Raw genomic sequence first — 13424 nt, forward strand, 5'->3', positions numbered from 1 at the left:
GATCTTCCTGACTCAGGAATCAAACCCACATCTCCTGCATTGGCAGGCATATTCTTTACTTCTGAGCCATCAGGAAAATGTTAACAAAGTATACACACATATTCTCACAAATAAATAACAGAAGAAGAGGTGGAAGATGGCTGCAAAGAGAGAAATGTGATAGACGAGGGAACAGTTGTCCAGGAGGAAGTGGTTACCATCAATACAGTGAAAAGACAACCACAGAATAGGAGAAAATATTTGCAAATCATATATCTGATAAGGGGCCTGTGTTCAGAATATATAAAGAATTCTGACAACTCGATAGTAAAAAGACACATACCGCAATTAAACAATAGGCAAAGGGTCTGAATAGGCTTGTCTCCATGGAAAACATGCAAGTGGCCAATAAGCCCTTGAAAAGATGCTCAACATCATCAATCAAAGAAACAGAAATCAAAACCATAATGAGATATCACTTCACATTTACTAAGGTGACTTAGAATTAGGAAATCAGACAATAACGAGTGGTGAGGACATGGAGAAATTGCAGCCCTCACACTGTTGATGGGACTCTAAAATGATACATCCACTTTGGGAAATGGGCTGGCAGTTCTTCAAAAATTTAAAGTTAAAGTCACCATATGACCCAGCAGTCCCACTCCTAAGTGTATACCCATGAAAGCTTTCATCCACGTGAAACTATTACAGCAGTGCTTAGAGCAGCATTGTGCATAATAGCCAAACAGTGGAAGCAGCTCAAATGTCCATTAGTGGCTGAATAGATAAATTGTGGCATAGTCATACCATGGACTATTATTTGGCCATAAAGAGGAATGTAGTACTGATACATGCTTCAACAGGGATGAACCTTGAAAACATGCAGAGTGCAAGAAGCCAGTCATAGAAGTCTACCTGTTATATGATTCCATTCATATGAAATGTCCAGAATGGGGAAGCTATAGAGACAGAAAATAGATTAGTGGTTTCCTAGGTTTGGGCATGAGGGGGTGGTAACTAAGGGGTAATGAAAATATTCTCAAATTGACTATGGTCATGGTCTATATATATCTGTGAATATGGTACAAACCCCTGAATTGTACACTTTAAATGAGTGAGTTGTGTGTGAGTTGAACTATGTCTCGAAGCTTTAAAAAAAAGCCCAGCGGGAAGTAACCACCAGAGGCACCTAAGAAAGCAGTGGAGACTGAAAAATACTGTAGGATTTAGCCTTGTGGCAGTTACTGCTGAAATTGGACCAGGTTGAGGAAAGAATGAGAAGGAAGGGTGGCTTTTTTTTTTTTTTTTTTTTAAAGAAATTTGGCTGTAAAAGGCAAAAGAGGGCAGTGTCTGGAGAAATGTCAAGGGAAAATCACTTTTAAGATGAAAGTACCTGAGAAGTTGTAAAGGTAGATCCCTGTAGAGAAAGATCCCTTCCGGAAGTAGACCCTGAAGTTGGGAAGGGTCTGGAACAGGAAGGCCTGGCCTTGCCGGAGGAAAGAGCAGCCTCTCTGCTGTAACAGGAGGAGAGGAGGGACAGAGGATGGGAGGGTGGTGGCAGGAGGTTTGAGAGGTTTCCCCTCTGATGGCCAATCCTCTGGGGAAACGAGGGAAGATGGGAGACCAGAAGTATGAGGTGATTGGCGAAGGTGTGAAGTAGTTGTTGAGAATGAGAGAGCAACTCTAAGCCTCGGTAACAGGGCCAGCAGGACTGCCCATCTGGCTTAGATGGCCTTCCTTTAGTGAAGAGAGAGTGAGAAATAACGTGAGCCAAAGCCTGGGGACAGGAGTATCAAGGCCTGTCCTTCCTTACTCATAGCCACTGGACGGGAAAGAAGCATTGACCTTGAATGCTTAAGTCAAGAGACCCAGGGATCTTCTAGCTTCACTGTCCGGTATAGTCTCCACCAGCTGCATATGGCTATTTAAATTTAAATTTCAGTTCCTCCATTGGACTAGCCACATTTCAAATGCTCAGTAGCCATATGTGGCTGGTGGCTACCATGTTTATTAAACAGCACAGAATTAACATTTTCATCATCACGAAAAGTTCTACTGGATAACATTGTTCTAAGAAAAGTGACTTTTTTCAAACTATTGAGTCTAAGGACCCCTCTGCACTCTTGAAAATTGAAGACCCCCCAAAGAGCTTTGGTTCACATGGATTGTACCTACTGACATTCACTGTCATATAAATTATAACTGAGAGTTTTGAATATTTAATTCATTTTAAGCTAACAATAACCCATGTTAACATTTTATGAAAAATAATTATCTATTTTCCAAAACAAAAAAATAGTGAAAAGAATGACATTGTTCTTCATTTTTGCAAATCTGTCGTGTCTGACTTAATTGGAGGCAGCTGGATTCTCATATCTGCTTCTGTGTTCAATCTGTCGTGTTATCACTTATCTTGTAGTCTCCGGAAAATGTCACTGCTTACTCCTGAGACAAAGAGAGTTAAAAAGGCAAATCATGTCTTAGTGATATTGTGAAAATAGTTTTGACCCTGTGGATTCCTTGAAAGGGCCTCGGATCCCTGGACCTCACTTTGAGAACCACTGTTCTAGAGCAACCTCCATTTGGCATGAAAGAACTAATCCTTGAGAAATGGAGCGATCTGCCTAGAGTCACACAGCAAATAAATTGCACTGTTGGGACTATAAGCCAAACCTTCTGGCCTGAGGCTTTTTCCAGTTCCCTTGGCCAGGCCAGGATGGGCCTGCTGGACTTTTGGGAGTGGGGCTAGGCGTCTTGGCTGCAGAGCCCCTGTCGTGTGGCCCTATAAATAAACCCATTGAGTCTGTCAGAGCCCCTTCCCTCCCCACCCCCAGCAGCTGCTTTTATTGTTGGGTGATGCTGTGAACGGGCAACGGGCAACGGAAAGGATCTGGGGAGGAGAGACAAAAGGTATCAACATCTATAAGCCTTTTGGGCTCGTAACAACGCTGCCCTGCCTCCGGCCGTGATTGACCTACTGTCAGTTTGAAAGAACCTCCACCATGGTCTGGAGGTTCTTGGAGTGCCTGTGAGGAGGAAGTTGGAGGAGGGGTGCAGTGGGCCCCTTCCCCGTGGACACTTGCCTCTCAGAAGGGCTATTGTGTCCTGGGGCCAGTTGTCAGGAGGAGGGAAGGAAATTCTTGTCTGCCTCTGGCCCTGAGTGAGGGGGTGGGGGAGACCAGTGGGAATACTTGGGGCTAAGAGATGCTTTAGCCCAGAGGAAGGAGCCACTCTCAGACCAGGAATGCCCAGGGGCCTCAGTCCTCGTTTTGTTTTGTTTTTTTCCCTACCCTCAGCCCAGGGCAGATCTTGTCTGGAAAGGAGTGTTGCTGTGGATGAAGAAGTTGCTGTTTACAAGTAGACTCCTGGGTGTGACGGGGATTCCAGAAAGCAGCTGGGGGATGGGGGGAGCAGAGGGGGAAACGCTTGTATTACACGGACGATTCTGTTATTAAAGCCAACTCCATCTCTGCCTTCCCACAGCTGCCCGCCCCTCCCCCACCTCCTGGCCCCTGGCTCTTTTTCCCTAGAGGACTCTAGAGGGGAACAGCTGGTCAGTGAGGGGCTCATCAGGGCCCAGAGGCCTTGGCTAAGGGCCAGGGTGAGGGAGCCTAGAGAACCGGCTCTCTGCCATCTCTCTGGCCCCTTCCTCCCAAGCCTGGACTCTGAGATTACAGAGGGGTCTTCTTGCCTGTGCCCTGGCTGGAGAGGGGTTGGGAGCTGCAGGCTCCCCCTCCTTAATCTGGCTGCCTAAAAGGCCGGGACAGTCTTTTTGCGGGGTTGCCCAACATGCCTGACTAGGGTAAAGAGATGAGCGACCACCCAGGTTCACTCAGTCATTGGGCTGCACCTGCCCCTTCCCTGGGTTACCCAGAGAACCCCTGAGCAGCTGTTCCCCCTTCGCTGTCTCCTCTGAAGGAGGGCCAGAGAGGCTCTGCTCTTTCTCTCCCTCCCTCCCCTCAGCACTGAGGTCACCTCCCTCTGAATCAGGCCTTTGTGGAGGGCGGGGTTGCCCGTTGGCAGTTCTGGCGGGAGAGCCTCCCCATTCAAGTTCAAGCTCCCACCCGCTGCAGCTCCATCCCTACCCAGCTGGGCCAGTGAGCGTCCTGTGTTCCAGACCCACATCGGACACCCAGGATATGTTGTGGGGCCCCCAGAGGAATGCTTGAAAGCAGGGCCATCCCGAAAAACCCAGGCCAGGGGTTTTCCTGGGCTCCAGGTGGGGCTGAGCACAGAAGCTGTGAGTAGCAGTTGTGGGGCCTGAGGGTGGACGGGGGTGCTTGGCCCTGGGGAGGGGACCCCCATTGACCCTGCAGGGACAGCCACTGGGGAACTGATCTGGATTGTTTTTTGTTTTTGTTTTTCCTCAAGAGATTTGGGTCGAAACCTCAGACTCCGAAGGGCCAAATTACTAATTGGGCTCAGTTTGGGAGCTAGAGGTGGTATTGTCGCTCTGGATCATAATTTTCCCCAGAGGAGGCTAAAGATGCAAGAAGTTTTCAGTCTAGAGATCTTGAGCCCAGGCTCACAGCACGCACCTCCCCAGCGCCAAGTTTAAATGCAGGCCTCTTCCGAGTGACTCAACAATCCGGGCTGACAGTTTCCTGCCCTCATCTTGTGGCCGTGCAGATGCACAGAAGGCCTAGCGTCTGGAGTTGGCCAGACCACTTGGGCTGAGGGCAGAGAACTTCTCCCGAAAGTAGGGCTGAGTCACAGCCCGCCTTTAGCCGACATGTCTGGAGCCTCTCTGAGGCCCTGCTCGGACCCGGACGCTGACGCCCTTGACAAGTTGTTGCACTCCGGTGGCTTGTCCCTTGGAGGGTCTCCCCCAGGTCACAGTGGGATTCAGGCCTCCCTGCCTTGGGATTCCCGGGAGTTCAGATCCGAGGGTGGTGGTGGTTGGCTTGGTGGGGTGTGTTGGGTCCCCACCCTCCTCAGTACACACACAGGCCTCATGCCTGACCTGGATGCTTTTTCATTCATTCATTTATTTATTTTAGCAAAAGATACCCTCCTAAACCACCTTCACCCTTAGTTTGGTTTCTGTGGTTGTGTGAAGAAGACAAAGACTGGAGGTTTCTACCACTTTATCTTTCCCATTTGTGGCCTCCAGACACAGCCCTGTTCATCCCACTCCCCTTCTTCATCCTCCTGTTTTTTTCTCACCCTCCCAAGCACTCCCCTCCCTGCCCCTGCCCCTCTATTTCTGGAGGTGTCCACTGGGGACGTAAGTGATGAGGAGGTCGAGGGGACGCTGGTGACCTGTGGGGACAGGCCTCTCCTACAGCAGGGGGAGCCCCCACCTGGCAGGAGGATGGTGGCCCAGGGATGAGTGACGCAGGGTGGGCTGGAACTGGTCCTCTGAGGCCTGTTTTGGTTTTAACCCCTGTTTGTGTATGTGGGAAGGAGGCTTTTTCCTGAATTTTTTTCATTTCTTTTGAGGTCTGTCCATTTCTAAATATAGCAAGCGTGATAATGTTATGAGCAAACAAAGTTATAACTCAATACATTTTTATGATGTTAAAATAACAAAGGACTTCAGATTGTGGTGGAGTGTCAAAAATAAGCATTGCACAGTTTTTCCTTTTTCTCTAGTTTTCAGAAGCCCACTTCCCATTGTTGTGCACATGCTTGTTTTTTCTCCCTCCCCATTCCACCCCCACCTGGAAAGAAGCCTTCTCTCCTTCTCTCCCTTTCTGTTTCTAGATTATTAGGTGGAAGAGAGTGAGGGCCGGAGGGCTGCCAGGGAAGGGGTCGGGGAGGAGGAAGCCCCTACAGGCAGGACAGAGGGGCAACACTTCAGATCTTCAGAAGCCCCTCCTTTAAAGACCCCCAGGGAGAGGGACCTGGGACTTAGGGTCTGCTTACAGGTGAACTGCTAGGGTGAAAAGCCTTCATTTATCGGAGTCCATGCAAGACTCTCTACACACATTATCTCACTTCCTGCTCCAACAGCCCTTTGGACTAGGTGTTCTTATCCCCATGTTAGGAGTGCGGAAACTGATTTTGCTGAGTCAGCTTCTAACCCAGGTCTGTCTGACTGCAAAGCTCTGGGAACACTGAGACTAAGTGCCCGAAGCACAGAGAACATGGATGTACAGAGAGGCTACATAGGAAGGGGGGCCCAGGCCTGCCCACTGTGCTCTGTGAACCAGCCATATGGTGTGGGCAGCATCCTTTGTCCCTGGAGCTCGCTTCAGAGCAGGCTGGCACCTCCCCCCATCACCCTCCTTACGAGGTTGAAAGGAGAATCAGATGTGATCCATGACACAGGAGAACATGCCAGCACGAAGGATGCACTCTGAGGATGCAGGTGTAGCTTCCTTTGCCTCTGTTTCCTCATCTCAAATATGTGTCAGTAATAGCACTTGACCCCCTTTGTGGTCGTGAGGATGAAAGAAGATGACGTACGCTGGGGAAGGGCTGTGTTGCTGTTCATTCCCCTCTGGCTGAGAGCTGGGGCCATTTGCGCTGCCTCTTTCCTCTGCCTGGAATGCTTTTCCCATTCCAGGATTTCATCTGCCCGTTCATGCAGGTAGATCTCTGCCTCGCTGTCATGTTCAGCACCTTCTCAGGACCTGATTTCGGTTCATTGGTTTAGCTCTGGTATTACCTGCTGGTCCCAGTAGAATGGAAGCTTCATACGGGCAGGATTTTCTCTGGCTTGTTTATCCCTCTGGTCCAGGATGCCAGGCAGTAGGAAGCCAATAAATGCACAGCTGACCTTGTCTCCCTCTGTGTCTCCACAGGCAAGGTGACCATTCTGGCTGCGTGCGTGAGTGTGCCAGCCTGGGTGAGGAGGCAGAGACAGGTGAGGGGCTTTGGAACCTGGGCATGCTGGTGGTGGGGGCTGGAGGAGGGCTGGGTTGGGCAAGGCATCCTCTGTGCCCCACAGAGGAGGGAGGAAAGAGCATTCAGATGCCTGCTAGGTGAGCTGCTGAGGGCTCCTCTTCCTTGGTCCAAAAGCGCTAAGCCCCTTTTGTGGGAGCTTCAGCGGATCAGGGAGGCAAGTAGTTGGTGGTAGACTAGGGACCCCTACCCTTTTGCATTAGGAAGGGTTTCCCATCTACTGGAAATTTCAACAGTATTTGTGCAGAGGAAGGAAAGGAGTACTTTCTTCTAGCTGAAAAATTGAAACTCAAATGGAAGATGAAGACTAGTCAAGGAAAGCCAGTCACTATGGCAACAGTTTGGAGTGGGGTGGGAGCGGGGATCACGTAACGTGATACAGGTCAGAAACCTGGCTCTGTTGTGTTCATGCAATGACAAACTAGTCTGTTCAGCCATCAGTCGGTCTCTTCCATGCCAGGTATCACATTGGGTATCTAGTCAATGAAATGAAGACAGTGTCCCTGCCCTCACAGAGTTGACAGTCTGGGGGGACACTTACAGAGCTGAGCAGGAGGAGTACCTGACTCAGCCTTGGAGTGGGAGCCCTAGAAAATGAGTAGGAAGGAGCTGGAAAAGCAGAAGGGGAATGGGTATCAAGATACCCCTGCAGAGGGCCCAGCGTGCACAGAGGCTGGTCCACGGGGGCCTCGCCAGAAGCAGGGAGGCTTGGAGGCCCGCAGGCCACCTCCCACTCTGCCAAGAAGATACAGGGTGTTAGTTTGAGACCAACCTCAGCGGAGAATTCAGGTTTCTTGGCTCCTGGCCAGTGTCTGTGTAATCGGTAAGAGGACAAGGGCAGTCATAAGAGTTTATAAAAACAGTGGTCTGTGGTCTTGAGATGGAAGAGCATGTCTATGTGTCTGTCCCATGAGCAGGAATCTGAGCCTGACCCCGAGTTGTTACAGTGTCCAAGGCACAGGGGTCACATGGATGCCAACTCTGAGAAAACTGACAAGTTCTGTCTCTGTCCTCCTTCTCCTCTGCTCACCTCCCTGTGCCCTGGAGTAGCCTGCCGGGGCTTCTCTCACTTATCCCCAGGGCCTGATGTCGGAGGCCATGGACCAGTCGGCCGGGAGCCCTGGAAACCTGAGCCCAGGAGAAGGTGGTGATGGCAGCACGGAGCCGGGCACCTGCCAGGAACTCCTGCACCGGCTGCGGGAGCTGGAGGTGGGGCATGGGGCAGGCCGGCCAGAGCCCTGCAAGCTTGGGTGGGTTTGGAGGTGCGGGGCAACCTTCCTCTCAGCCTGCTTTTCCAGGCTAGAGCAGAGCTGAATGTTTCTTCAGCAGAGCCCCTCTGAGACCCCCTCTCCTTACTCTTAGCTCTCCAGTCTTCATGCCAGCTCAAGACAAGAGGCATGCGCAAGGGTGGGGCTGTACTAACCTCCAGATATCTCCCTTCTTTACCCCACTTTCGTGCCCCGGCTGTAGGAAAGGGGTGGCCACAGAGGCCACAGAAGGAAAGGTCTCAGGCATTGAGGGACAAGGGTACACGGATCCATGAACTAGGCTTCTTACCACGTTCCTAAGACCCTGCCCTCCTCCCTCCAGCCTCCTCTGCCTTCTCCCCAGGGAAATAAGGGTAACTTTTAGCACCTCCCACCTTGGTCCTCCTGGCCACTGTATCTCCCAGCCTCATGGACGGAAGTCGGGGTAACAAAGGACCAGCTGTCTCAGCTCTGCCTTCTGGATGCCCTGGGTCTTTACGGGCTCGCCCCTGACAGAATCACCCTGGAGCCAAGAGCTGGGGCAGGGAGAGAGCTACTGGACTCCTTGCCTCTCCTTCCCAAGAGGAACCTGCCCTGGGGAAGAATGATTGCTTAGCCTCCCATTTACCCTCCTCCTCCTCCCTGCAGGCAGAGAACTCAGCACTTGCCCAAGCCAACGAAAATCAGCGGGAGACCTACGAGCGCTGTCTGGACGAGGTGGGTGGACTGGTACCGCCTGTGGGGAGCATAGCTGGTCGGCTCCAGGCTCCAGTCAGAGACTCAGTCAGCTGACAGCTTTTCCTCAGCTCTGCCTTTCTCTCCCCAGGTTGCCAACCACGTGGTGCAGGCACTGCTGAACCAAAAGGTAAAAGGCCACAGGAGACATTCATACCCCCAGACCTGAGCCCAGATGCCCTGGGAGGAGGCCCTGGGTACAGCAGGGGAGGTCCTTCCTGGGGACCCCTGAGCCTGCTTAGCTAGGGGATCGAGGAAGGTAGAAATGGCCTCTTGGCTCTCCAGCAGAGTCCCCTTTCTCTATCTTGGACAGTCCATACTGTTTGACCTGGAGCCAGGGCCACGCTAGGTAAGGCCAGGTCTCCAAGCGATAGTAATTTTGATTTGGGCTTGAATCCTTCCATTATCCAGGCCCCAGCTAGTTTCTCCAGATCACTATAGCCCTGATAGCAATGTTGATGTTGTGAGCATAAGGTGACATCTAAATATTGACTCAAGTACTGTGGGTAATTTCTTGACATGTGGGCTACTCTGACCCCCAAGTCTTCCTCTGCCTTACATGAGCCCATCTTTGATGTGTGGTTTCTAAGAGGCAGAGGATTGGCTCCAGAGATGAGAAAGCTGCGAAAGGGAATGGAATTACTTCCGACCAGGAGTGGTAAACTTTAGAAAATTTACCACCCCCAGAAGATGCGAGAGCCATAAATATAGGCAGGCTCAACTCCTTCATAGGAGGTTGCAAGAGAAGCGCATGCCCAGTAGGAGTGCCCACTGTTCTGATGAAGCGACTGTGCTCACACCACTCTCCCTCTCCCCACCACCTTGCCTTCTTCCGCCTCCTGGGGGCTGCAGGACCTGCGAGAGGAGTGCATCAAGCTGAAAAAGAGGGTGTTTGACCTGGAACGGCAGAACCAGATGCTGAGCGCCCTGTTTCAGCAGAAACTCCAGCTGACAGCGGGCTCCCTCCCTCAGGTGGGCACATGCGATTCTCCCTCCTTCCTCACATCTCAGCCTCCTGCCTCCCAACTCAGCCCTGCCATCATCATCACCCCCTCTTCTCCCAAACACCTACAGAAGCAGGTTGTCAGCCATTGGCTTCCATTCTGAGCGCTATGGCCTTCCAGGGCAGGCCCCCCGCGCCTGATAGATCTGAGCCTTGGGTGAGGGGAAACTTCCTAAGATCCCTTAAGCTTGGCTGTCCCCCACCTCCCAGGTGCTGCCCACCCAGCCAGTTGGTGTCCCTTGTTGACAAAGTCCTGGCTTCCTCCACCCTGAGTAGAGAGATGGGTGGATGCTGAAAATGCAGTCATTTCAAGCTAGCTCCCGCGAGGCCCCTTTGGCCCCTGCCTTTCCTCTTCTTGGCCAGGGGCAGGGGTGGGGCCGGGTGTAAGGCACCCAGTGCTTGGTGTCATGGAGAGGTTAGGGAAGGCCCTTCACCCGGATGACTCTGCACACGCCTGGCTGCATCTGCCCACCTCCGGCTACATCTGCCCACCCTCTGACCCAGTCTTGGCCACAGACACTCATCCCTGCTTCCAGCCCTGACACCTGCCTTATCCTGGGAGGAGCAGGAGGCTAGTGGTAGTGAACCCTGGGCTCAGTTAACATGTAACATGGGGTCCACTTTGTCTGGAAGCCCCAGGGATGTAGTGTGCCTGTGGGGAATCAGGAGCAGCTCCACATATCGAAGGTGCACAATGGGTTCTGAGGTCAGCCAGCATACCCCTAACCCACCCTGACTTGACAGGAAGAGAAACACCTTGTGTGTGTTTGTGTCTAAATTTATATGTCTGGGATACAAACCAGGCAGCCCTTGGCCCCCCAGACCCTGAGCAGGATGCCCTCAGCTCCCTGGGAAGCCTGACCCCTGGCAGATGAAGCCTGTGTCTCCCCAGGCCGGTGCAGACATGGGTGACTGAGCTGCAGTGACTCTGCAGCTTCCTGCGTCCTGTCCTGGCCCTGCCATGGGCTGACCTGAAGGCCAGACCACACCAGCCAAGCTCACCCTGTCCACACTCTTCTCAGTGACTGACGATAACAGAGGCGTAGATCATCCTGAAATCGTTTGTTTTTTAGTAAATGAATTCTGGGATTTGAGTTGGAGATTTTTTAATGAATTTTGGGGTTTGGGACCATAGATTTATCTTCCCCAGAAGTAACATGACATAATGGAAAAAGCACAAACCTTGGCCTCAGATGAACTTGGGTTGAGTCCCTAACTTAGCTAATTCTTAGCTGTGTGACCTTGGATAGATTATTTAACCATACAAATCATAGGTTTTTTTCCTTTATAAGTGGGGATAAAAATACCTATATTGCAGGCTGTTGTGAGGATGAAATGAGATAATATCTATTGCTTGACCTGTAGTAGTCAATGATTAGCAGCTAGTTATCATTATTAATGTTATTTCCAAGTTGTGCTTTGCTAGGATGGAAGCTCCATTGAACGAATGCTAATTAAGCTCTTACTGTAAGCAGTGCCTTTGCCAGCACACATGGAATTGGAGAGAGCTGGGGCTTCTGGTCACTAAAGCAGAGCTGCAAAGGGTGACAGTGCTGACCAAAAGCCCAGGGAGGGGGAGAGGCCATCAGAGATGGGCTAAAGAGAGTGCCCTGAGGAGGTGACTGTGCCCTGATGATGGGAGATGTTTACTTTTTTATTCTAGTTTTGTTTTATTCTTATTTTTGTTTTTTGACTGCACCATGACGCTTGTGGGATTTTAGGTCCATGACCAGGGATTGAACCCAGACCCTCAGCAGTGAAAGCAGAGTCCTAACCATGGACCACCAGGGAATTCCTGATGGACAGGAGATTTTAAACAGTACAGAAGGGGTCTGGGAGAAGGGGTGCCCTGTGGGAGGAACAGAGCAGGGGACCCTAGGGAGCAGAGAGCTGTTCAGCCAGACTTGAGCAAAGATTGTGTAAAGAGGGAGTGAGACAAAGCTGGGGACAGTGTCAGGGAAGTACCGGTAGATCTGGCTATAATGCCGACCGAAGAGTTCAGACATGTTAGTGGAGGCAGTGGGCTGGCAGAAGAGGCTGTGAGCACAGAGATGCTTTAGACAAAAAAGAAAAAGGTGCTTTGGGCTGCCTTGTGCACAGGAGATGGGAAAGCCACACTGTCAGGTGAGCAAGACTGAAATGCTGAGCAGCTTTCAGGCCAGAGATGTGAGGATGGCACACCAAAGGAGCCGCTGCAGATGGCTCGGCCGGAGGGGAGGCAGAGACACCACAGACACAGGACTTAACAGCTGTAGAGTGCAAGAGACGGGGGAGAGTTGAAGCTAACTTGTGTCTCATCAAGGTGCCTAAGAGAAGAGGAATGAGAGAGAAGTGATCTGTGATTAAATACAACTTTGGTAATCCTCCGAGCAGAGGCCATTCAGGGGAGATGGAAGTAGTAACTGCCACCATCTCTATTCCAGGACCCAGTAAACAACGCTGCTTCCGTTAGTCTCGGCCATTCCTGTGGAGGCTGGGTCACAGGTGGTCAGAACAGAAATGGGCCTCGAGGCTCACCCTCTCTGTACTCAGGGAAGAGGCTCCACAGAAAAGCAGAGGATCTTGGGGGCTCGGCAGACACCTGGGTTAGGCCTGACACTGCCCTGTGGCCCCCGTGGCACTCTCTTTCTCCAGGCACCTGCCCGGTCCCTCGTGGCACTCTCTTTCTCCAGGCACCTGCCCGGTCCCACCTCCCCACCCCACCACCTGAGCTTTCATTTCTTCATTCTACCTGTGCTGGGATCTCCCAAGGTACCTCTGACCCAAGCGGTGAAAGCCACACCTTGGGCCAGGAGATGTCACTGAAGGAGCAGGGAAGGATGTTCCCCTGCCCCTGGATGGGAAGCTGTAGCTCCCTGAGGGCACAGGGCCCTGGGCTGACAGCACCTGTGCTAACCTCGCTTCTCCCCTGTAGATCCCACTGGCCCCACTCCAGCCACCTTCAGAGCCACCGGCCTCGCCCTCCCTGAGCTCCGCCGAGGGACCGGCCACCTCGCTGCCTCTGGGGCGCTGCACTGGGCAGAGAGAGGTAGGAGGGCTGGGCTCCATGGTCTGTGGCTCTGCTGGCACTGGGCTCGTCAGCTGGTGCTCCACGACTGTTTCCTAACAAGTCTCAGGGGAAGGACTGCTTCCGGGCACACAGATTCTCATCCAGGCTGGGTGTGAGCCCTCAGCTGTCAGCCTCGTACCAAGAAAAACAGATCCCCACCCCTAACCACTGGCCTTGTGAGTAAAAGTGTTAGCACTGCAGTCAGACTCAACAGTTAACACTTCTGAGCTCTTAACTCTGTGCCAGGCACTGTGCCGGACACCTGGATCTCATTTATCTTTTTCTTTTTTGGTGATTTTTGGCATACATTTATAACCATACACGTATTTATTTATCCAAGTCCAATTCATTCATTCTTTTATTTATCTGGTTTCATTTATCTTATTTTGTGAGATTTAAACACAATCACCATCTTATTTTATAGATGATACAGTGAAGCTTAGAGATTAAATGACTTGCTGAAAGTCTTATAACTAGTTAAGCAATAGACCTGGGTCTTGAACCCGCACAGTCTGGCTCAGGAGCCCAGGTAGTTTAACCACTGGACCAGGCTGGACCGGGC

At 51.5% G+C, this 13424-nt stretch overlaps 1 protein-coding gene across 6 annotated transcripts in view; it reads left to right on the plus strand.

Moving 5' to 3' along the window:
* Positions 1 to 13424, plus strand: part of NCKAP5L (NCK associated protein 5 like) — a 31022-nt gene that overhangs the window by 11003 nt on the left and 6595 nt on the right. For 2 of the 6 annotated variants that reach the window (XM_081596621.1, XM_081596625.1), the window contains exons 1-7: positions 4065 to 4219; positions 6729 to 6790; positions 7879 to 8037; positions 8724 to 8792; positions 8902 to 8940; positions 9663 to 9782; positions 12728 to 12841. In XM_081596621.1, coding sequence (XP_081452747.1) covers positions 4141 to 4219; positions 6729 to 6790; positions 7879 to 8037; positions 8724 to 8792; positions 8902 to 8940; positions 9663 to 9782; positions 12728 to 12841 — 642 coding nt within the window. In that variant the 5' untranslated portion in view covers positions 4065 to 4140. Of the gene's footprint in view, positions 1 to 4064; positions 4220 to 6728; positions 6791 to 7878; positions 8038 to 8723; positions 8793 to 8901; positions 8941 to 9662; positions 9783 to 12727; positions 12842 to 13424 lie in introns of those variants that run through there. The other 4 variants (XM_081596623.1, XM_081596622.1, XM_081596626.1 and 1 more) reach the window with 4 other exon arrangements.

Source organism: Giraffa tippelskirchi, chromosome 4, assembly GCF_054371585.1.
Source record: "Giraffa tippelskirchi isolate mGirTip1 chromosome 4, T2T-mGirTip1v1.2.pri, whole genome shotgun sequence".
NCBI classification, from domain to species: domain Eukaryota; kingdom Metazoa; phylum Chordata; class Mammalia; order Artiodactyla; family Giraffidae; genus Giraffa; species Giraffa tippelskirchi.